Below are 25,613 nucleotides of genomic sequence, written 5' to 3'. Positions count from 1 at the left end.
AAGCAGCTTTTTTATACTTGAAGCACAGTAACTAGGCAGCATGATTCTTGGTATTTCTTAACCTGTACCAGAGAAAGAAAAGGTTGACCTTAAAAAACAAAAAAGGCCCTCAACACCTCTCTCCAGTCTACACAAGTAAGCAGAAGATTGTGCCTTATGTGAAATGATTCTCAATGCTGCCAGCAGATGGATTAAAATGGCAAGTTAGGAAGCAGGCTCTGCTAGCACAGTCACAATCATGAAACAACATTATCTGAATAGTCGAGTACTAAGAATCACAAACATACATGGTAAAAAGTTCCAAGCATTCAGATGTGTATTCCTAACTATACTTTTCATCTTTCTTATGAAGTAATGTAGAAACACAAGAAGAAAAACATAAATTTAACAACAAATTAAAAGGTGTGCTAACTTGGCTGTTGTGCCAAGATGGTAAAATGCAATGTTGGATCTTCTCTAGCACTACCAGCTTTTCATATTCTTTTACTGGTAATGCACTTTTTGCCCCATAATCAGCGGCTTCCCTCAGAATGTTCTTTTTGATATCCTCCCTCCCAAGAGCCACTCAGACACAATCAAATCTTCATGAATTACTCTATTAAATCACACTGCTCACAGACTGGCTTTCCCCTTCTTCATGTAATTGTACTTCATAAGCAGGCTTACAAATTCTAATTACAGAGAAGATTTACCCTGTAGTTCTCCAATCATTTCAGATCCATGACTTCTGTCCCTTCGTTCTGATTCCAAAGCTGCTTGCAGTTGATAATAATCTTTCTCCACCTGCAGTTTTGCGCTTTCTAGAACTCTGCACCTTTCCTGCAGTTCTCTATTCAGTGATTCTACTTGACTTAATGACTTGCTCATTTCTGTGTTACCCTTTCTCAGTCTTACTGCTGTTTCTGATTCTGTCCGTAGCAAATCATTGGCTTCTTCTAGCTGTTAGAGGAAAAATAAAAGAAGATTCTCAAACATGGAAATTTATTTATTGGGAAAAATTTTGTTTTATATGAGTGCATAATACTGCTCCTCAGATTTAAGAAATTATGAAAACAGCAAACAAACAACATACTTGTTTTTGTAACTGTGTTATCTTCTCATTTGTAATTTGTGAATGCTGGCTGATTTTTTTCAAGTCTTCCATTTGATCTTTTAGCGTAGAAACTAAAGAGAAATTACACCATTAATAAAGCAGATTAATAAAATTCTTTAGTTTTTAAACAAACACACTTGAACATACAAGTCCACTGACATTTAAGTCTTTTGTTAGCCTTTTTCTTATCACAGAATAATATAATGGTCTGGGTTGAAAAGGACCACAATGATCATCCAGTTTCAACCCCCTGCTATGTGCAGGGTCACCAACCAGCAGACCAGGCTGCCCAGAGCCACATCCAGCCTGGCCTCGAATGCCTCCAGGGATGGGGCATCCACAACCTCCTTGGGCAACCTGTTCCAGTGCGTCACCACCTTCTGAGTGAAAAACGTCCTCCTAATATCTAACCTAAACCTCCCTGTTTAAAACCATTCCCCCTTGTCCTATCACTATCCACCCTCGTAAACAGCCGTACATTTTTAGATCAAATTCCATGTCTGCAGAATAACAACATGCTGTAGAGAACAGAATTTGAAAATAAGACAAAAATAACATCCTGTTAAGACTCAAGAAAAAGCACTCAAAATTTGTGTTCCTTACTTTAAAGGATTCCTTTTGAAGTTCTGTAGCACTTAAGATGTTAACATTGTAAATTATTGAACACACCATCTACCTCATCTGTTTCAACGTTTGGACGATGTGACATACCTTCATTTTCCACATTCCGTCTCTTTTCACTCTCTTGTTCAATTTTTCTTTGATAGTCATTTATCTTATGCTGCAGTGCCATCTTTTCTTTCTCAATCTGGGACACTGTTAATTCTAGGTTCTTTCTTTGATTTCCCTAAAATTGAATACATTGGAGTTTACATTTTAATGAATGATACCTAAAGTAATATCTCTGCAAATAATTAGTCAAGGAAACTGACGCATCATTTTCAGTGGATTCATTTTGGGCTCCCTTGAAAAAAGTTTTTACAAAAGGTAACTATTTAAAGCTCCTACATCACAAATTTATCAAATTACTAGAAAAATTTTTTGTTAGCATACTTACATTTAAGTAACCATTAAACCGAATATTAAGATACAACGTAAGGACTCAAGAGAAAATCTGCTGTAGACTATTTTTTAGAATAATTGATATTGATAAATGTCAAAAAACTGCAGTGATCAAGTCTAAGTAAAACATTTAGCAGAGGAAACAATTCAAATCAGTGCATCAAGAAAAAGAAAAGATTTTGAAAGTGTGAACAAATAAATACATATTTTCCAAAGCTATGTAATGAAATGAGATAATCTGGCCTCAAATTTAAACTGAGAAAAAACTTGAATTGTTGAAGTACTATCCATACTCTTCATCCAGCTAAGAATGCTTCAGTGAGAAAATACCTTACCTCTTCATCCAGTTCTTTCATTATCTTGTCTAGCGTTATGTTTGAAGACCTAAAAATGAAATGATTAACAAGGATATATTATGTTTTTCCAGTTAAAAAGTTTCCAGTCATCACTGAAGTGCTGCATTTGAATTAATTATATTTTGTTGTAAGTAATTAAAAAACAAAGAAAACATTTAATCATTGCAAGTGGTTCACAAAATAAATAAAATATCGTCAGTATTTATAACTTTGCTGCAGATTATATACAGAAAACTTTAGGTGTCATATTTTGTCCCTAGATCTGAAATGTAAAACAGTAAATACAGAGAGTATCATTAAAATTGGAACATTCTCATGAACTGCTAAGACTACTTCTAGTTTTGAGCTTCCCAGATAACTAAAATGTTTATTTCAGTAGTAATCACCTCACTATCACATATAAAACATTTAAGTAGTATTATTCGAAGTCTCAGTTGAAATAACTTATTTGAACACAGAGAGCAAAGTTAAGCACACCATAAAACTTTCAGTTAACAGGTGAATCAGTGAATCTCAGTGAATACATTTTGGCAACTACAAATCAGTCTTTAGAGAGATAACAAGGAGGACTCAGACAAAGTCATCTGCCAGCTTAACAGTAAGGAGCTATCACAGCAACGTATCCAATCAATGAAATCTACAGTAAACAACAGGCTGTCTCAGAAAATACACTGTTGTGCTCTGAAAATTTCATTAGTGGTGCAGGAACTGCTGCACTTACTGACTATATTTCAAGCAACATGTGTCCTACTTGTATAAAGCGATCAGAACAAGTGAACAGTGAAGTGGTGTTTAAGTAAGAGACAAAGTCACACAGCATATACATTCACACAGGACCATTTTGGTTATCAGTTTCTATTTAAGTGGCTCGTACAGCTACAGAGTTCGGTCCTAAATCTCAAGCATTAATTCTTCCCGTATCCTATGCATAGTGTAGCATTCTAGCTTTACTCAGGCTTTCAGGCAAGCACTTCAAAAGGAAAAGCTAACTGAAAGAAAGTAGGTGGAATGACTGAGTAAAAATTTCTAGTTATTACAAAAGAATATTCCCACTTGTTTGATCTTAAGTGTACCTGCAAAAAGTGGGCAAATTTACACAGAGCTACTTCAACATAGCAGAAACAAGACCTCTGGAAAGAAAATCCTTGGTCTTACCTGTCAGTCCCAGGAATTAAAATAAATGGGATTCTGTAAAATTTACCATGTACTTAGCTAGCAGAGACAATGTTAATAGTCCGATAGGTGGTACATCGAGTATTTTACTCTTCCCCAAAAATGTTCTTCATTCCACTAAGGCATCTTAATTCAGAAGAACTAGATAAACTCAAATTTATGAGTGTTGAGAAAATGTTTTAAATGAACGCCAATGAAAACAAAGGATTTCCTTGACACTATAGTCAAGAAAACCGTTCAAATGTTGCTTTGGAATGATTCAAACCTGCACCTGGAACTCCCTTGTAGGAATACAGCACAATAATGTTATTCTGGTAATCCCTAAAGTAGTAATACAGAATTGAAGTGTTAGATACATTAAAATTACGCAAAGAAATCAAATTCAAAGTCTCACCTGCACTTTTGCTCCATTTCATCTTTCAGCTGCATTTCATTATGTAGCTGCTCTTCCAAATCATAGATCATCTTCTGCATATTTTCCATCTTTAAATATATATATTTGTACATGAAAGAACACGCATTAAATTCAAAAACTTCAAAAAGGAATTTCAGTATATTCAGAACTACTTAACACTATCACAGCCTACTCACTTTGAATTAAACACTATGCTTTTAAGCTGACTTACTCTTCCCTTTCCTCCAAAAAAATCAAAGTTAGTTACAAGAAAGAATATAAAATTATACACATGAGTAAAATTTTAAGTCTGTGTAGAGTTCCATCAAAATTCACGGGACAAAGTCAGGTCAGGTACGCCTCGTTTTCCGTATTTTCAGAAGTATTTTGTTAAACCTCAATTCCTTTTTCTAGCATAACCTACTAAATGTATTTTGCAATGCATCTTCAGTTCTCAGTTCAGGAAGCAGAACCAGGCCCATCAGTTATTAGCAGTGAGGGAAAATGCTCTTAAATATTAAGTTGAGAGATTTTTTTACAGATAGCCTTGTACTAAGGTTTGAAAATAGTAACAGGCTTCATATGTTAATACAGAATGGTAATTTGCATTTACTGTTTGCCAGCAAAACAAATTCTTGAATTCATTTTTTCCATGCAGTCTCAAAATATCTGCCTTCTACTGGATTTCTGTGCACAATAATCTCACTCCAACATCAGCAAGATCCTCAATTAACAAGATGGTATCAGCTTCAAGGAAGCTCATTAAGTCAAGTCTGTGCTGATTCACTCTAAACTTTTCCACTGATCTTGTAAGGATTTCAGCCTTATTTAGCTTTCCCACATTTCTCTCAGCCTTTCTGAATAGCACAGAGAAAAACTACAGTCCTAATCTAGACTCTCCTCAAAGCAACACATGAAAGCAGTTCTGACACTCGGCTGTCTTATTTCTTCTTCTAACTTCACAGACTCTGATAATTGCCCAATTCCTTTTTGCACAATCTTCCCAGAAAAAGGAGAAACAGAACAGCTCCTCTGATGTCCACCTCTTCCACTTTTTCCCCCTCAAAACACACCTAAAAAATTAGGACTGCACACTAAAACCATAAAGAGAAGTTCTCCTTCCATTCTTGTTTCATTGCAATAGTAAATGTCCTCAAACAGGACAGTCTTCTGTTTGGTCCTAAACTGAAGACACAGCATGCTTTAACCATATTAAACAAGAAAGCTACCATTGAGATAATTTTTGTCTACTTGCAGGCAAGTGTTCCTCTTATTCCTGTTTCCAGTCTTTACTCCTTTCTACTTCAGTAGGAAAAAAGCAATGAGCCCACTTTGGTACTCCCAAGAACCAGACACCCTTTCTCACTTCCTCATTTTTCTTCCATCCATGCTCTGAAGCTGAAGTTTTCAGCGGAACACAGATATGGCAACAAGGGACTAACCAGAAACCACGTATTTTATTTATTCACTACTCCACGTTCTATGTATTTACCTCTACCTACCAGAAAGCCTTGAGAGAACAAGGAAACGTTGAACGTTGTGTTGAGGGACATGGTTTAGTGAGAATTATTGGTCATAGGTGGATGGTTGGACTGGATGATCTTGTAGGTCTTTTCCAACCTTGGTGATTCTGTGATATGCTGGAAGTAATAGACTTCTCAGCACCTACAGAGCAGCTTTGGAGAACTAACTACTGGTGTTATATACGACATAGAACCATTTGGAAAAAAAATGGTTGTAGGCAAAAACCACTGTCAACTCAGAGGAAGAGGGAAGGAGAACTGGTGCACAACACATTTATTCCACTGGTATTAACCACTGAGAAACAAAGCCAGACTATTTAAAGGCAAGCTCTCACTCAACCGAAAAGGATCCACAGACAATACACAAAAATAAAGGATCAAGAAACTTTAAGATAATTGCTCATCTACTTCTTGGTTAATCATTTTAACCCATAAAGGAACTACATGCGATGGAGGAACAGTTCTAAAGACTTTAGGTAACTGAAGCATTTCTGCACTGACTCCTCATAGTTTGGACCTCTATTGCTTCTTCTTACTTCTTTCTATCTCTGGATACATTTATCTAATCTTACTGAGCAGTCACATTACATTAGTGCAAGACCACAGGCTTCAAGAGCACTTTTGCACAGTCTGATATCAATAATCTAAATAATACCTTCAGAAAAGCCTGGGTTAATTGTAACTTAATATAAAAGCATTCCCTTGTGTCTTACTCTCTGTTTACAGCAGAGATGCCAAGAAAAATCCCTCTGAAGTTGCCATATTTTATTTATTTTTTAAGCCACCGAAGCATTGTGCATCTGCTTTTGCCCCCTGAGCAATGAAGAATATCAAAGATCCAGTGCAAAAATATTTGTTCATCTCCTTAATACCTGAACCACTGACAGGATTTTAGGGTAGCACTAAATGAAAGTAAATAATCAGATCTTAAAGAGGTTTGAAATTCAGCTAAAAGGATTTCAATTCCATTTTTCTCTGACTTCGTGGTCTGATTTTATGAAATTTTACACTCCGGATTTCTGGCATTCAGTCCCTCAGAGAAGATGCTGAGTACTATACCATAAATACAGATAGTTTACATTGTGTTATATTTCCAGAATTAATTATTGTGCTAACCATGTGTTAACATTACCGTTTTCATTGCAGCATGTAATGAAAGGAAAAACAGCTGAGAGAGATAAAAATACCCCGTAGTAAAGATTTAACATTCATTTAAACCTCTTTATCACCCACATCCTTCCAGAGCTTCCCCTCCCAGAACTGTTAAAATCACAAGACATTCTAATAGCCCTGACAGTTCAGACAGTGCTCTAGGAATCTTTAGCTAAACAGAGGTTCGCACCACAGTGTTTGCAAAGTCCATTTAACAACTATCTTTAAGGTCATCCCAAGCTCAAAGTACATCTTTAAGTATCTACAAATATGTGAAACTCTAGCTCTCTTTTTAATTTTGCCTCACTAACAGCCATACTGTTAGCTGATGAGAAAAGCAAAATTTATGGAAGATAAAAGCATACGTAAAAAAATCAAAACAGATTAGTGCTTAATAAATTCACTTAGTCCAATAAAATAAACTACTAGTTCCCTTGCCTTTTACAAATTGTTAGGAGGTAATACCATATATCACTAAAACACGTATATAACAAGTTTAAGAGAAAAGGGAACATGCATGAACATCACCTCAAAGGAAACGTGCTTCTCTTTGACTCTAAATGGAAATCGTAATAGAACAAAGCACTAACAAAGTAAATCAATCAAAGCCAATAAGAGTTATTTAGAGTCAACTATCATTTTTGTCAGCATTTTATACTGGAAAAAAAAAAAAAAAAAAAAACTTAAAAATATGAAATGGAATAGCCTACTTTATACCAAAATATACAGAATCCATGCCTGCCTTGCTCCTAAAATAGCAGCTTACCTTCCCGGTAACATGACTGCCAAGATGCTTAGGAAGCAGTCACCAAAAGAGCTCCTGAACTTTTATGCTCTTTTCTTCAGATAGGTCAGCTGCTACATAAACAAATGCAGCTTCTTGGTGCCCTGAATCTCAAAAGCTTGTGGGGGACCCTTGAGAAGGAGCAGACACCCAAGCTTGGAAATTTTATTCGAAAAAGAGAACTGCTGCATTGCTACCTCATCTGCCACCTCCCACTTATCCCACAGGAAGCTCCAATGGGCTGCTGGAAAGCTCAAACTTCCTATCACAAGCAGGTCTGGATGATCCCCATAAAGCCAGTATACAGCTGGGATAGATACTGCACTCTAAAAATACTGCACAAACACTTCAAAATTTCAAAAGACAAACTCAGCAAATCTCACTTCACATGAAGAATATGCAGCTTCAACCATTTTATTCCCACTCATAAAAGTTAATGTTTTAGGAAGAACTGAAATTCAGTTTTTCCAACAAATTTAACAAGCACAGTTCAATGCCATGTATTGCTCTCCTCTATCTCAAAGCACTAAAACAGAGGCAACTAGAAATCAGTTTATAAGCATACATGGAACAGACTCTCTGGTATACAATAAAATTTAAAATCAGTGAGACATACCACACTTTTATCCATACTGGAGCCTGTTCTGTTATCATTGGAATTTTCTGCAGAGACAGATAAATACCTGCAACAACATTTTAAATGTTATTTTAAGAATTGTTTAAAAGAAAAACGGAAAAACGGAATATAATCACACTAAAAATAGAACCCTCTGATTTTTTTTTGTCCCAAAATCTGGATAACCAAATAGTAACATAATCGGATTATTTATCATACTTCAAGATTTAAGCACATTTAATTGAGCAAAAAATAAACCAAAAAACCACACACATTTAATTGCAAAAATTGGCTTTAAGTAGAAAGAAGAAAGTTGCAGCAGAAGATCTCTTGAAAATAGAATTTCTGCCAAGTATTAATACAACCACTTTTAAAAGAAAAAACTATTAAAAAAATCTTTGCTTTCCATGGTTACAATACTCTCTCTGGCTTGCATCCCATAAATATTTATTCCAGCACTTCTGAAACAAGTAGTAATGAAGCAAACTGCAGAGATCGTGTGCGCATAACTTCCAACAAACTCATTAGAAGTTCCACACACAAAGTTGTCCTGGAGTGCTATTTCACAGAACTCTTTTCTAAAAATACCACAGATGTCTATTTGTAGTGATTCTAAGCAGTCAGGTAAATAAATACAAGTGACTGTCTGATAGTTACTCCTGCATTTGGTGTGATATTCTTGGCCTGATAAATGCTGTAGAGACACATGAATGATTCTTCAACTATATCAGATTGTGTGAGGAAGAAATCTCCAGCACATGAACTGAGGAAGATGGAAGCATCCTCTTTTTTTTTTGTTGTTCCACATGAAACAAAACCCCTTCAAACTATCAAGGAGGGTAACATCAAAGACATCTGCAAACCAGTCAAATTAAACATCAGGACTACTTACAGATAACCAAATGACAAAAAGAAAACATGACAGTTCCCTTTAAAAAGGGATCGAGTGTCTCAAGTTCAAGAAGCTATCATAATTTGCACACCAGGGGCTACTGAGCAGGAAAAATATCATACTGAAGCAGTCACAGTACCAAAGAAGAGTAGGAATAACCTCAACCCAGAAGGGAATGCAAAAGCTACAAATTGCTATAAACTGTTCTCAACTAGTATTCCAAAACCTGTGCTATAGGGGAAGTTTAATAATAAAGAATCATGTTTTCTAGTTTGGAATCAACGAGATTACAGCTGTAGAAAATATTTTCTACTAAATACCTTATGACTTCCTTCAGTGACATAAGTCAGATCATCTTCTTATATCCCCATTTCTTTTAACTCTAAGCATATGTCAAATATAACAAAACCAAAGAAAGTGGAAGATGCATGCAGTAAATACACAGTTTAATGTTTGAACTATTTTCAATATAAAAAGGGAATTAAAATTAGGATTACAGTTCTAGCAATTACAAATGGTCATTTCAGACTTTTCAAAACTGTCACAACAGAGTATTACGGGATTCATATCAATTCCAGAAACTATTTTAGTTCCAGTAAATATACAACCTAACAATAGCACTTAGTAGAAGAGTTCTATCACGACAGTAAAACAGTCTTTTAGTCTCTGAATTCCTGGTACTGTCCCCAACCCAACAAGGAAAAGGGAAGAGAAGAACTTCAGTTATCAACAGCCATCAGTATGCTATTTCACCTTCTTGGTAATATGTTCCAAAGTCTTCCCACAAGTCAAAAATTAAGACATCTTTTTTTTCATTATAGACTGAAGTCAAAACAATAGGTAAAATTATATGACTGTTGAACTCACACAAACTGTCTGCAAAGCTTGTTTTTACTACATTAAAAAATCCAACTCACAGCTGAGACGGAAAGAATTTCACCACAAGTTTGGAAAAGTGGTTCCTCTTCTATCCAAGGCTGAATAACAGATTTATTTTTCTTTAAAGCTTTCCTATCCTCAAATGCTAAGTCTAAAAACTAAGTCACATTTCTCTGGCACGTTCTACTAGAAGTCTTAGTCCATTTTAAGTGTAACTGACACCCACGACAATAAAAAGCAGCATTCAAGGTAAGAAAAAGTTAAAAGATTTTTTTGAATGTAGATATTGCTATCTATAGAGCCTACAATAATAATGAATGTTAAAGTACAAATCAATGTAATTTCAACTGATGTCATTTAAAGTTTTTTAAGTAGCAGCAAAAACTGAAACATAACTATCTCACACTGTAGTTGAATACTTTGAATAAGATAAACTACCACAGATAACAGGGAAAAGAAAAATATTTTCTTTCAAGTGACCCACAGAGAAGTTCAGACATTTTAATTTATCATAATACTACATAAGTGATGTGGAATCCTTGTATAAAACTTAGGAACTTTTCAACAAAAGTGATATTCATATCCCTAATTCACGATGACATGGATATTTCAGTGCCCTCTAGCCAGCTTTATGGCAGCAACAGACGATAATTATTCTTGCTCAGTTTCTGCTGCACCACTCTGCAACATTCTTAGCAGAGAGTAAGATATTCACAAAATCAGTGTGATATTTAAGATACTGATGACTAGAAATATTAGCTATCAAAGTGTCAAAGTGCAATTTGTTAGGATTCTGACTCATTAGTAAGAAATCTGTTTGGCTTCTATTTATATACTGCTAAGAGTTAAACAGGAGTCTTGACTAGAGAATACATCACTAGATTGCTTGTTTGTACATACCGACGGTTGCTGTAATACGTAAATCCAACAAAAGGAAGCTGGTTGCCCACAAACGCTTTTGGAATGGGAAATGTTTCTTCCTCTCCTTTGTCTTCATCAATATCATCAAAATTACTAGTGTCTATGTCACTACTTAAGTCGGGCACAACTGGTGCTACAGCTAGGAAAAAAGAGGAATAATTATACCGTAATAACCGTTTTATCATTCAAGTAAAAGTTAAGAGTTTGGGAGGAATGTCTCTTTGGTGTCTAAGAAACCTCATTCCTTGCTACAAAGTAAGGAAGACTAAATTCTATTGAAAAGAAATATGGCAGTTGTTTTGCTAACGTGATACATTAGTAAGCCAGATCACAGTGTCTGAGAAAAGCATTATACTTACTGTCCCTGAGAGTCTCCCAAGCCCACTGATCATCTTTGAAGAAAAGATGCCGTTTAATCTCTTCTACGCCATTTCGTCCCAGTCTCACTTCCCTGTGAAGAGGTGTTTTTTTCAGTACGGCACGTACAACAACATAAATCATTCCAAAAGAAAGAAGATTCACTCTACAGCATATCTCACAACAAAGTGAAAATAATTACCTCTCAAACTAAGGCAAGAAACAGACATATCTCAAAGCTTTCAGATATGAAAATAACTACAGCAACACCACAGGTAACTTCAGAACAAAAATCTGGTTTAAATCTTGTCTACAAGAACTCCTGCTGTTACTATTTTTATCATCACAGACTGACTAGATAGCTTTCAAGGAGTTTGTGCCATTGCTTGAATCCCACGTAGTTCAGCAAATGCAACAGTCCCCGTCCTTTGTAGCACCAGGTCTCAAGCAAAGGTTATGCTTATAACACTAAGTAGTATGGGAACAACTGGAGTGCATCTGCAAAATTAGAAAGCCTAACATCCACATTTCATCCAGGGGGCTTCCTTTGGGTTGTCTCTACCCTGATCCTGTGGACTGAATGCCCACTAGCAGCTGGGATTGCATTAGGGATGCTCACAAAATGCACCTTTTGCTTCAGCTTCATCCCAAAGGACCCCATGCCTCCTTTGACACTCCACAACACAGCAGCTGTTACTAAGAAATATTTATAGTCAACCAAGTTAAAAGGTAGAAGTATTCACAGTAGCAGCATTTCCCTTCCACCACTGTACAAGATAGCTACCACAAAGGACAGCAGCAAGCACTGGGGATTCCTCTCCCAGGCTGAGACTGGACAAGGTAAAACTGATGATACCTGCTTGTCCAGTTTGCAGCAACACTGGTTAGTAACTGCTACTTCACGTTAAGCAAAACATCATTTCAAAGTAGACAAAATGACTTAAAAGATTTAAGTGACTGAAGTTCTAAAAGTTTATTGACTAAATTTAAGACATCCTTCCTGTACTTTAAGCAAGAGGCCAACACTTTCTTATGTTGTTGAGACAAACAAAATCGAACTTCCACAAAGGAGAACATTCAATCAAAAGAACTGCATTCAGATTGCATACATCAAACTACAGTAGCATCTAAATTACACTGCGTTCATACCAAGACAATGAAAATTCCACTTGTGCTGAGCAGTTTAGAAACCCATATCAACACATTATACAGAGATACACACACGTTCTTTCAACATGATAGTTTTCCTTAACAAAAGCTTACTTTCATTTTGATTAAAGTTTAAATCTCACCTATCAGTTAAAAAGGCACAAATAAGGTTTTTTGCCTCTTTAGAGATCTCATTGTCATCAGGGAAGGTAAGGGAGTTCTTGTGGTTCATAATCTTACTGTATGTTCCAACCAAAGAATCTGCATAAAAAGGTGTGTCACCTGAAAAAGCAACAAGACAAAAATGAAAACACAGATAAATACTGTGGATTTGACGTATAGCATTTGAATTATATACTCAATAAATGTAAGCAACTAACTGAACAACAGGTAAAGACAAGTGTTTGAGAACTGTGCCAGAATATTTCCAAAATATGCTTTATGAGCAATGAAGTCACAATCACAACTTATGGCAGGAAAGTAATACATTAAACAGTCAAAGCAACAGTGGTATTTTAACTTAGAGGTAAGTACTACAGTTCATTCTTATTATCCTACTACTCACCTACAAGCATCTCATACAAAAAAACTCCAACTGACCACCAGTCACATTCTCGTCCATAATAACCATCACCACCCTGGGACTTCAATACTTCAGGAGAGATATAGTCTGGTGTTCCTACAGCTGTATCACATCGTACCATACCTTCCTACAAAGAGAAAAAAAAAAAGCCAGGCCCAAATGTAAGAGCCAAAATTGCAAGCCATTTTCAAGAGTACACACAGCCTAAACAATGCTGATAAATCAACATCAACTTTCATTAACAAATGTTCTTGGAATGGGTATTTATACATTTTTAATCACTAACCTACTAAATCCAGAACAAAGCACTGGATTACTTGCTCAAGCAAGTATGAGTGTCTTACATACTGACAGGATTTAGGGTAAACAAGGAAAGCTCCTCTGTTAGTGTAAAAGAGTCAAACATTCAGGATTTTGCTGTCAAGACCAGCTAAATTAACTTTTTCACTTCGAATCCAATATCCTAAATGCCAGGAAGACTGCAGTGTAGATAAGGCCCTGAAACTTGAATCAGAGACTTCAAATTGAGTAACAGGTCAGAAGAATGTTTTACACTCCTCACCCTCCTGACAAAGGAGTGGCAGAAGAGCACAGTAATCACACCGGAGATGGCAACTAGAACACTGAAGCACAAATCACACCACCCTTTCCGGTATTCAGATACTTTCAGAATAAGTCTATACTGTTTCTAGAAATGGATCAGTAGAAAAACTTGTACAAAAATAGATAAATAAGAAATACAACAAAGCAAATGCTGCTTGCACAGTGGATCCAGAATGCACCTGTATCAAGTTCCTGTCTACATGGAGCAGTTTCTCTTCCACAGAGCTACTTTACTCGTGCTCTTCAACACACAGCTAGCTTTGTTTAGTACAGAACAGAACGCAAAGCATGACTGACACAAGTTTACTTCTTTCACACTAATATACAAAATCCTATGCTTTTACTTCTTTTTGGCACTTAAAGCTTAAGCACTTGAATATTCTTCTGTATTTCAAGAGCTTCCATTGCTAAGAGCAAAATCAGTCCCCAAAAATCTGTATTAAGACAAAATTAAGACAAATTACGTGTCTGCTACTGCACTGAAGTGGACTGGTTGTAACTTAAGCCAGCTTTTTCAATTTGTGCACATAGCCTGCATTTGGTTTTTACTGGTGCCTTTTACTTACAGCAAAGCAGCTAAATGAATTATTTATTCAAAGCTCCTAGAATAAACTGAAAATATGATGTGTATATTACACAGACTCTATTTGTAAAGTATCATCTCTTTCAGATCGCTTTCCTAGTACACAGGTGCCGGTTGACAAACTAATCAACTCTGTGTAGGAGTAGATTGTAGTAGATAGTAGATAGTAGATGTAGCAATGTTCCACACTACTTGAAATACTTCTTATTTTGAAAAATAAATAACTTCATTATATTCTTTAACTTGTTTCTTTCAGATTCACCTTTTTGCAAGGTCAGAATATGCTAGTAAGTATAATCAGGATTCAACAACTTAGACATCAGCTTTGAATCTTTCATCACTGACAAGCTAGCTGGAAGTAATCTCACTCTTTCACACTAACTTTGATAACAAAAACTTGAACAGTCCAGAGGGATCAAGAGACAATTAATGGTCTGTCTGAAAGGGTATAGAAGTTCATGCAGTCCCTATTTTCAGAATCATTTTCACATTCTATACTGTAATTTAATAGGATGCACAAAGAATAGTAACAGGAATAGAGGGGAATCTCGGACACCTCTCATCTAAAAAGCTTTCAGTTTATTTTATTTTCACTTTCAGATACACTTTCCTTTTACAAAAAGAAAAGCAAAGTTAAAAACTTACGCCTACCTTGTTCATTTTCATACAAGTACCAAAATCCGCTAGTTTTAAATGACCAGCTTTATCTAGCAGCATATTATCAGGCTTCACATCTCTGAAAAGAGAAAAACATTTGTGTTAATTGGTCGATTTAATTGATGAAAACAGTAGCAGTCATCCATTTTTAGATGTAACATAGCAAGGAAAAACAACATGGAAGTATACAGAACTGAACTGAACTGTAGGGGTTGGAAGGGACCTCCAGAGATCATCGAGTCCAACCCCCCTGCCAAAGCAGGTTCCCTACACCAGGTCGCACAGGTAGGCATCCAGGCAGGTCTTGAACATCTCCAGAGAAGGAGACTCCACCACCTCCCTGGGCAGCCTGTTCCAGTGCTCCGTCACCCTCACTGTAAAGAAGTTCTTGCGCATGTTTGTGCGGAACTTCCTATGCTGCAGTTTCCAGCCGTTTCCCCTTGTCCTGTCTCCACTCATCACTGAAAAGAGTCCGGCCTCGCCATTCTGCCCCCCACACCTTAGATATTTATAGACCTGGATCAGGTCCCCTCTCAGTCTCCTTTTCTCAAGGCTGAACAGACCCAGTTCACTCAGCCTTTCCTCATAGGGGAGATGCTCCAGGCCCTTCACCATCTTCGTGGCCCTCCGCTGGACTCTTTCCAAGAGATCCCTGTCTTTTTTGTACTGGGGAGCCCAGAACTGGACGCAGTACTCCAGATGAGGTCTTACCAGGGCAGAGTAGAGGGGGAGGATCACCTCCTTTGACCTGCTGGCCACGCTCTTTTTAATGCACCCCAGTAAGCCATTGGCCTTTTTGGCCACAAGGGCACACTGCTGGCTCATGGCCAACCTGTCGTCCACCAGGACACCCAGGTCCCTTTCCGCAGAGCTCCCCTCCAGCAGCTCATCCCCCAACCTGTACTGGTGCATGGAATTATTCCTCCCCAGATGCAAGACTCTACACTTGCTTTTGTTAAACCTCATCTGGTTTTTTCTGCCCAGCTCTCCAGCCTATCCAGGTCTTGCTGAAATTTCCTCTATTTTTTCCTTCTTAAAGTATCATGCCCTACATGCAGACTGTGGAACTAAACGTTTTAAAAAGTGATAATGAGTGTAGGAACACAGTCTCAAGCCAGTGAATTTAACAATTCTGGAAGTTACTCTTGTTCCAAAATAAAATAATTAAAAAAACAAAACACTCAGTGGTTTAAAACCCATCTCCATTAAGATCCAGTTCACCTACATAAAAAGAAATGCATCGAATTCCCAGATAATCAGACCTTATCAATCAGACCTTGAGAACACAGCTTTTTTCCCTCCTGCATCACTTCTATTTTCAGGGAACAAATGCATGTCACTTTTTGAAATATGTGTGTGTGTGAACAACTATTTCTCTGGCTTAGAAGAAGCATTGTTGTGTGCCCTTTTCCACATGGTAATTCTCTTAAAGGAAATTTCCATAAGCTAACTGGTGAAGTTCAAAGTTAATGGTATGAAATATACTGTAGCAGAATAATAGTAAGAAGCTGCAATCAGAAATATAAAATGAGTTTCAGAAGAAAGTAAACTTCTGGGACTTCAAAACAACAACTCAGGCCACTACTGTGAAATGAATAGCTCTAGCACTACCTCACCTCAGGGCACGCAGTGGAAATGTATCAGTATACACAGAATAATTTTAGTTGGGAGTTTTTCTAACATGCTTAGGCCAACTGCCTGATTAAAGCACAACTAAGGAAATGAGATTAAACTTCAAAGTCACATTCAGGTTCCCCAGGGTTGAATCCAGTCGAGTTTTGTGTTTTTTTCAAGGATGGGGATTTCACAAACTCTCATGAACTCTCTTCCATCATTTGGCCATACTCAAAATATCTCCTAACGAATAACTAAATATTCACAGAAAGGCTGAGGTTGGCAGGGTCCTCTGGCCCTACCCTGGTTCCAACAGGGACACCCAGAGCAGGGAATATCTTCAAGGAGGAGATTCCACAGGCTCTGGGAAACCTCTGCCAGCACTGTTACCCTTCCTGCAACTTCTACCATTGCTGCCTCTAACCCCATCACTGTGCAATTTCAAGTCTGGCTTTACCTTCTATATGAAGTCTCACTGGGCCGCTGAAGACTGGTGCATTCTGTCTCATGAGAACATTACTTGCAAATAGAAACAGTGCTGACCTCATCAACCTTCTAAGGAATCCCTAGCAACCTGCTGGACTTCATTCTACTGAGCAAAACCCTTTGAGGCCATATTTTAGTATACCTATTCCAGCTACCTCTCCATCACAACTTCATCAAAAGCCTTTAGGTTAGAAGACAAGTTTTACCCTTGGTAAATCCATGCAGGCTGTTCCCAGTCACCTTTTTGTCCATGTGCTTAGAAGCTGTTTCCTGATAATATACTCCATACTATTCCCAGAGACTGTCAATGTGTTGATCAACCTGCAGTCCTCTGATCCTCTTCTCCACTCCTCCCCAGGGAGAAACTCCAGACAGCAGTATCATGACCACCTCCTTCAAAACCTTTGGTGCATCGTACTGACGTTAGATTTGTATATGCCCAATTTGCCTACATGGGACACAGCTTGATCTTTCTCTGCCACAGAAATGCTTTAGTCCTCCAGATTATGCCACCAGGGACCTAGGAGGCCTGAGAGCAGACCTTACAAGTGAAGGTTAAGATAAAGATAGCAGCCTCAGCCCTTCCCACTTCCTTTGTCACTACATCAGCCCTCATTTTCATCAGTTTCCATTCACTCCTCAAATTAAAAAAAAACTGTCAGCCCCAAAATATTTTTAAAATTTCAGGAAAAGCCAGCAGCACTGCAAATCAACTGCAGTTGTCTGTTTTCTAAAGCATGCAATACACACGCACAAATGGTTCTGCCTGACCATTCATTAAATGTGGTATAGTGACATCATTAGTGATGTATCACCTACATCCTGTTCAAGCAATGGATTAATAGCTTCATGCTTTGCTTTTTTTCTTTGTACAAAAATGTAAGTGTTAAAGCTGATCTGACCAAATTACAAATTGAGAATATATGCCATGCCCTTCTCAAACTGTTCCCATATTTTCCGCTGATAAATTTACTCTTCTACTTCTAGTTAACACAGTTAACTAGACAAACAGACAAAAGTTCAAACATCAACAGAGAACATCGCAATTTATCTGACAAGTGACGACACCTGAGGTTAAAAAGATAACATGAAACTAAGCTAAGTTCTTTTTCTCTCTGTCTGTTTTCCATCTGGCCTCTTACAAGAAAATAGGTGGCTGGGAGATTTTCCTAATCTTGTTCAGTTTCTTTTTGAATGGGTCACTATTGCCATGTGAGGCTCTAAATCACAGAATCACCAAGGTTGGAAAAGACCTTCAAGATCACCCAGTCCAACCATCCACCTATCACCAATAGTTCTCACTAAACCATGTCCCTCAACACAAAATCCAAACGTTCCTTGAACGCCTCCAGGATTGGTGACTCCACCACCTCCCTGGGCAGCCCATTCCAGTGCCTAAATGCAGAGCTAAGAGTCAGTAATTACTAATAGTGTGTACTACTATCAAATTCTCCAAACAACTTTCTCTCATGAAGCTAATCATAAAACCATAGAATCACAGAATGGCCTGCGTTAAAAAGGACCACAGTGATCATCTGGTTTCAATCCCCCTGCTATGAGACTGGGTTAAATGTCAACCTAACCACTAGACCAAGTTAAATGAATTAATTTAGGGTCAACTTATTCATGTCACTTTAGGTCTGCATCTCTTGGTAAAGTGGGACAATTTTATTATTCTCTGAACAGAGGAACTGAAAAACTTTATTTTGACTGTATCACCTCAGATCTGTAATTTCTGGTAGCAAGAATTTTTGCAGTTGTTATACAGAATAACGTTGAAACAATAGTAAAGAAGGAACGTTAGCAATTTTAAAACTATCTTAAACAATTAAATACTGACAGAATTAAAACAGTATGTAAACAATTCTTTTTTTTCACCTGTGTATAAAGCCCATTGAGTGAATTGCATCTAATGCAAGAACAACTTCAGCAGTATAAAATCTTGCCCATTTCTCAGGAACATCATAGTTACTCATTAAATTCACAAGGTCTCCACCAGGCATGTATTCCATGACCATGTAAAGGTAACGATCATCTTGGAATGCATAAAATAACTGTAAAAAGAAAATAAAAGAACAAGTCACTGAATGTTTCAGATATCTTTCATTTTTGCTAGTTGGAAAACCCTGGAATTCTTGTGCCACCTGACTAAGTCAACTGAGTAATGGAATTGCTAGAACTACTGCAGTAGCTTTTCACCATCCAGTAGACTTTCTGAAAAGATCTTAATCTCAAGTTAATTTCTGCCAGATTTTTCATTCTTTTATATTACTACGTAAGCAGTAGAGTTCTGCTTCCAGATCACAATCTGGTGCAATAAATATTGAGATAATTCCAAAGAGAGTTCATTGCATAATAGAACGTAATGCTTCCTTTCTCCCTGGAATGACAACTGACAAATATGTAAACATGAAACTACTGTACTGCAAGCACCTTCCTGATTCTGTTTGTGTTATCACTAAATATTTATTATTCTATTGTCAGTGTATCCATTGTTTAGAAAGTGAATCCAAATTTAAAACAACCAAAAAAAGCAGAACTTCCCTTACAGTAGTTGATGCTCTGTTCAACACAATTAGTGAACGCAGATTTAAATATGACTCCTTAAACCTTTCAGAAAATCATAAAATATTCTGTTGGACAATCACTCCTAGACAGACAGTGATGTAGTTGCCTGTTTGACTGCGGTAAAACTTGTATGACTTTTAGGTTACTCTTGAATGATTTTGTTTAATTCTAACTTAACAAAAGAATTTGCATGCTTAAGGGTAAGAACAGTTTAAACGAATGTGTTAACATGCACACACAAACGTATGATGATAGCTTCAGGCATCCTCCGTATTAACTTCAAAGGCAGCACTGCCTCTCCAAACACTGTAATAACACTGAAATGAGGAAAACATAACCAGAGCAGGCAAATACATACAGAAAATGGAATATGCAGAAGCTACATCTTACGCATATTTCTGTTACATGGGCTGCTTCAAAGAATTATTATGGAGCGGGCTCACCAGTTTTAACTTCTATCTGGCAAAGAGTTCTAAGAATAAGCTGAATAGCTTATCTTGCAATTGTTAAAGCAAAGCAGTTCTCAACGAAATGCAATACATGCTATTTGTTGCAAACAGCATTCCTGTTGTAAGTGATGTATTTCTCCAAGAGATCAGCGTAACAAAGAAGGGAATTTAAAAAGCTAAACCATGAAAATACAACTCATGCAGCACTATAATGGAACTGTTCTACACCAATAATGTTTTTTAAAGGAATCTCACTATACCTGAACAACCCAGGGACTATTAGCAAAAGCCATAATATCCCTTTCTTCCCAGAAGAACGCAGAATCTGATCTTTTTATCATCTCAAATTTGCTCAGAAGTTTCATAGCATACACTCTTCTTGATGATTTATGCCTTACCTATGACAAGAGTTACATACAAAATACATTAGTTTCCCACATTAATACAGGAAGAATATAACTGGATACTTTTCATGCTTCACTCTATTTAATAGATTTCATACGACCCATCATGCTTTCACAGAAAATTACATATTCTACACCTACAAAACAATTAGATGGCACTTTCTGACATTGCTCTTTAAATACTTGCTAGAACTATCCTACAGCATCCAAAGGCATAACAATCGTTTTACGTCTTGCAGGTGAATATCTCTAAAAGAGGTGGAGGCACCTTTTAAAATCTAGTAAGACAATTAGCATTTGTAGAGATCATTAGCAAACATAAAATTGCTGCTTATGTCTAGTTTCTACCACCAATTCTCAGTTTAATAAAGCAGCACAAACAAGTCTAGTTGCTGATGTAACATCAGCAGCACACATCTCCTCTCATCTGTGAAAAACTTCCACAAAACTCCAGTTGTAAGCCCTGAACTGGCAGAAATTCTTTGAGTCCTGAAGAACTGTTTGAGCATCCATAAATACACCAGCAAAGACTGATTTTGTGGATTATGAGTAATGTATATTCCACTTTTTAATAGAAGTATGACTTACAGTGCAAAACAGATGCAGATTGAGAGTACAGAAATTCTCAAAAACATTTCCATGGGATAAAAAGAAATAGATAGGGAGATACAGAAATATGTATTTCCATATATAATATATAATGTATAACATAATGCATATATAACATATATATGTAATATGTAATTTCATCTTCTGAACTCTGCATTCAGAAACAGATGCATCAGCAAATGCTACAGAAGACATTCAAACGTACAGCGACAGAACTTACCAGCTGAACTTCCCCAAATGCCCCTCTGCCAATGACCTTCACCACTTCATAGTCTTCAGCTTTCATCCGCAGATCCCTCATTTTATTTACTGTGTCTTTATCTACATGAAAGAAAATTCACATTTCATATGCATCAAACTGATTAAACTCATTCACCTCTTATTTTAATTTTTCAACATTATTGAAAGATAAACTCCTTAAAGAGGGGATTTGGATTTTAACCTACTTCCCTATTGGAAACTTCTCTGCAGAATGCATGACCTCACTCTCATTACAGTAGTAACCAAACCTGACATAAACATAATACAAGAATGATGGTACACTCAAGTTACTGGACATCCTTCACTTGGCATTTTTTTTCTAAATATTTTTTTCTAAATAATTATATTTAAAAAAAAAAAAAAAAAAAAAAAAAAGCAGCTATGCGAAAATCTCATATCCAGCATGATCTTGCTTGGAAGTAGATTGGTTTTAAAAGACTATTTCTGGATAACTATGCAATACATCTGAGAAAATGTTATTAAGTATACATAAGAGACACTTAAACTATTTTTAAAAACCTTTCAGAATTCTGCACTTTCATTATTCATTTTACTGTAAAAAGAAGATTTTAATTTAAAACACGCAGTGGGAATCATGGTAATTATTTATATAAACCTGTCATTCTATAAACTACAATAATTTACCAACTCCCAGTGGGCAGATATTCTAATTCCAAATTTGGTCAAAGATTATAACGGTCTATTTTAATCCATGTGGGTCAACACTGGCATGAGATTACATGGAAAAGCTTCAAGTTTCAGTATTTCTAAAAAGAAGGAACAGATACTAAAATACTTCTAATAAAACAAGTTATACAACATCATTTTACTTTCAAAAATATTCTAGACCTAACAGCAAAGCTTGGAAAGAAATACAAGGGAAGAGAAAAGAGAAATGTCAATTCTATAGTTCATGTTAAAAAAAAAGACTTGGCAGACAATAGAAAACTACTATTTGATTGCAGCATACACTACCATTACCTAAAACAAAAGTGGCATATGTGCAATTAAATCAAGATTTTATTATTCCACAGGAACAAATGCAGTTTTGTTTGAATAAATATTCTATCAAACCACTATGGTGGAGCCATCCCTTACAATGCAATGTGACCACAGCTGATTTCAACAAACTATGTTCAAACTGTAAATTCTGACAAAATATTTCATACAAGGATCAAAATATTCAGTAATTTAAAATAAAATGCATTGCCTTATTTGCAAATGGCAAAAACTGACCTATGGCAGCAGATGGGTGGGACTGCAGAGAACTGAAGTGCAGCAATTCTTACAGAATCATAGAATCACTGAGGCTGGAAAAGACCTTCAAGATCATCCAGTACATGACAATGATTTTCCAATGACTGTTAACTTACTGTCTAAGCATCTCCTAACAGCATGTTCTCTAGAAAATAAAGCAAGCTCTGACTTTATTTGTAATGTAAATGACCACAATGAAGTTGTACAATAATGGAGTAAACTATTTGGATAGCTAATACTGCAAAAAGATACTTTTTAATGGTTTTCTATTAATCAATAAAACGTGCCTGCATGTCGTAGGTTACATAAAGGAGTTTGTTTGTTTATTTAACTCAGAATTTTGAGGTAAACTAGATTTCACCATTCCCTTTAAGGTCACTGCTCACAGGCGCACAGCTTGTTTTCATATTCCAGCAATGACAGCAAAATTACATCTCTAAAAGCAGTCTGAAGCTGAAATAATTTGGTCTGTTCTCTACCCTTAAATTCCTTCAGGTTACATTTTACACAGAATAATTTACACCTACAAGACACTCATTCTCAGACCGTGAACAGACATTTTCCTTTCCTTCACTCATCCCCAAATGCTAAAGCGAAGATCTTCTGAAACTTTCTGACAACTTCACTATTCTTAAAAACTGCATTCAAATTATGTTTTGAAATAAGAATTTCCTTTGCCTAATCCAACTTCTCCTTTCTCCAGCAGTTTCACCACACCTTCTCTGCAAATAACTGAGTATACAATATGTGTGCATAACAATGTGTACAAACTCAAACATAGCTTGAACTGTGAGAAGTTTAACATTAGATGTAAGCTGGTTGCTGGAGTGCCTGACTTGCATGCTGAACCACAGACCACATCAAATGGGCTTACACTGGCACAGATAGGAAATAAAATGAAATCCACCCATTCATTATTGTGACTTAAACCAATTTCAATGAAGCAAAGACAAAAATCAGGTTATTTTAATGAAATTACTTTGCATTTGTCATAAAAGTTGGTTATTACAACATTCAATTACAATGTTTAAGCTTGTAAAAATCTAATAAAACTTAATTTAATTCTAAGCTTTGCCCATTCTATTCACAGGCAGCAGTATGTCTAGAATCAGGAAAGACCTCTGCCATCATTTCCTGAATTTATCTGTTTGGTAAACTGTAAAAGACTTTGCTCTTAAATGATGTGCTTTTTTTGTTTTATTTTGCTTTTAGATATGAAAAGCAGGCAATACTTCTATCAGTAGAATCAACATTATTCATTAAGAATATTATTACTGAGAAGGATATCTTGTTGTGAAAAAATAGAGAGCAATATGATAAATAATATGATTTCCTAAGGAGTGAGGGGTTTACAGCACAAGTAGAGAAGCAGCTGAGAGAGCTGGGATTGTTTAGTCTGGAGAAGAGGAGGCTCAGAGGAGACCTCATTGCACTCTACAACTTCTTGAAAGAAGGTTGTGATGAGGAGGGGTTTGGCCTCTTCTCCCAGGCAACAAACAGGACCTGAGGAAATGGCCACAATTGTACCAGAGGAGGTTTAGGTTAGACATGAGGAAAAACTTTATCTCTTGGAGAGTGGTCAGGCACTGGAATGGCTGCCCAGGGAGGTGGTGGAGTTGCCAGCCCTGGCAGTGATCAAGCAGCATCTGGATGAGGAGCTACAAGATATGGTTTAGTAGCTTAATGGGCAGTAATGTTGATAGGAGGATGGTTGGACTAGATGATCTATAGGTGCTTTCCAGCCTTGTGATTCTATGATAAGAGTAAAATTAACCTGAAGGTATGTGAATTTTGAAATTCTTTCCAAAAAAACCCAACAGGGAACAGAATTAACAAGAAAGTGTAATAGGGCACTGCTATCTCCCAGTTGTAAAATAAGAAAAAAAAAACAACAAAATGTTTATAACATTTTCTTCCCTTTTCTTTTTTCTGTCTAGATAATAAAACGGATTATTTTTTACCTGCTAATTCCTTTAAAAATCAAGGAAGCTACCATGGTGACCTAAAAAATTGTGCATATATATAAAAAAAATAATTCTAAACTGATGAATATGTAAATACAGCATCTATAGAGTATTGGATAGAGTAAAGAGACCTTTTGTAATATGGAACAAATGCTCCAGTCTGTCAGTGAACACTTCAGTATGATTTCTTGACACTGCACACATTACGTCATTTTACTGCTAATTGCTTTAAGTACATTAGTACATGATATTACACAGCAAGCTACAGGAATCCAAAAGGTTGCCAAGAACAAAGAAACAGGCCTTTCCCTTTAAAGGTTCTGTGACACTGAGTACAACATCACTTACATTAGCAAACTTGAACATTCATTTGCTGGGGATTAGATTTCTACTGGTAACTGTGTCAGTACTGACTGGTAAATAAACAAATGTGACTATTAGAACACCTTGCGCCCAAAATTTCTAAGGACTTCTCAAAGGATTTCAAGATGCAACAACAAATTCTTTTATTTCAGTCGGTATTTCTAATCCCAGTTAGTTAGTAACACAACACAATATTAAATACTTACACCTGTTTAAGAAGTTATCAATGTTTTTGTTTTTTCGCAAGGCAGGAAAATCCAAGTCATACACCAAAGCATCTAATCCATCCTGAAGAAAAACAATAAAAGCAAAATTAAATGTTTGGGAAAATAGACATTCTGCTAGTCAGAGAGATGAGATTAAAATGGCTGTTCTTATCGATTTTCCATACAAACAAAATTATTCACATTTACTTAATGATTCAATTAGCTACTGCACATCTCTAAAGGACAAACAAAATAGCTGTTATTCCTCTTCCAATGGCCAGGGTTGAAACTTAATCTTTGTTCATCTCAAAACAAATACACTTGTACAAATTACTCATCTTCATTAGCACCACATTTACAGTAGTACTGTTTTTTTTCTAAACATGAAAACCTTACATTTTTTTAAGGTTTTCATGTTTAGAAAACCTTCATTAGAACTATGAACGTTCTAATGAGGTTGATCAATGTTAAGAAATGACAACATACCATGCAGCAAGCACCTAATCACTGAATGGCAACAGGAAAAAAGGTTAATTCCAAGAGTCCACCCAAACCTCTCCATCTTTTTTAATCACAGCAATGAAGATATTTACGAGGTGCAAATTTAATTTTGTGAACAAATGCAATTTCACTGATTTTTCACCAAATACATTGC

The 25,613-nt window shown here is 36.4% G+C and overlaps 1 protein-coding gene across 1 annotated transcript in view; it reads right to left on the bottom strand.

Moving 5' to 3' along the window:
- Positions 1 to 25,613, bottom strand: part of ROCK1 (Rho associated coiled-coil containing protein kinase 1) — a gene marked incomplete at both ends in the record, with an annotated part of 77,671 nt that overhangs the window by 23,114 nt on the left and 28,944 nt on the right. The window contains 15 exons of the mRNA XM_079533014.1: positions 693 to 939; positions 1,073 to 1,164; positions 1,805 to 1,940; positions 2,491 to 2,539; positions 4,079 to 4,167; positions 8,154 to 8,220; positions 10,825 to 10,984; positions 11,205 to 11,296; positions 12,495 to 12,633; positions 12,917 to 13,061; positions 14,772 to 14,856; positions 18,756 to 18,931; positions 20,155 to 20,292; positions 21,128 to 21,228; positions 24,959 to 25,040. Of these exons, the coding sequence (XP_079389140.1) occupies positions 693 to 939; positions 1,073 to 1,164; positions 1,805 to 1,940; positions 2,491 to 2,539; positions 4,079 to 4,167; positions 8,154 to 8,220; positions 10,825 to 10,984; positions 11,205 to 11,296; positions 12,495 to 12,633; positions 12,917 to 13,061; positions 14,772 to 14,856; positions 18,756 to 18,931; positions 20,155 to 20,292; positions 21,128 to 21,228; positions 24,959 to 25,040 (1,798 nt within the window). The remainder of the gene's footprint in view (positions 1 to 692; positions 940 to 1,072; positions 1,165 to 1,804; positions 1,941 to 2,490; positions 2,540 to 4,078; positions 4,168 to 8,153; positions 8,221 to 10,824; positions 10,985 to 11,204; positions 11,297 to 12,494; positions 12,634 to 12,916; positions 13,062 to 14,771; positions 14,857 to 18,755; positions 18,932 to 20,154; positions 20,293 to 21,127; positions 21,229 to 24,958; positions 25,041 to 25,613) is intronic.

Source organism: Tetrao urogallus (assembly GCF_951394365.1).
Source record: "Tetrao urogallus genome assembly, chromosome: 3".
Classification (NCBI taxonomy): Eukaryota; Metazoa; Chordata; class Aves; order Galliformes; family Phasianidae; genus Tetrao; species Tetrao urogallus.
Note: the sequence above shows the minus strand (reverse complement) of the source record. Positions and strands in the feature narration are given on the sequence as shown.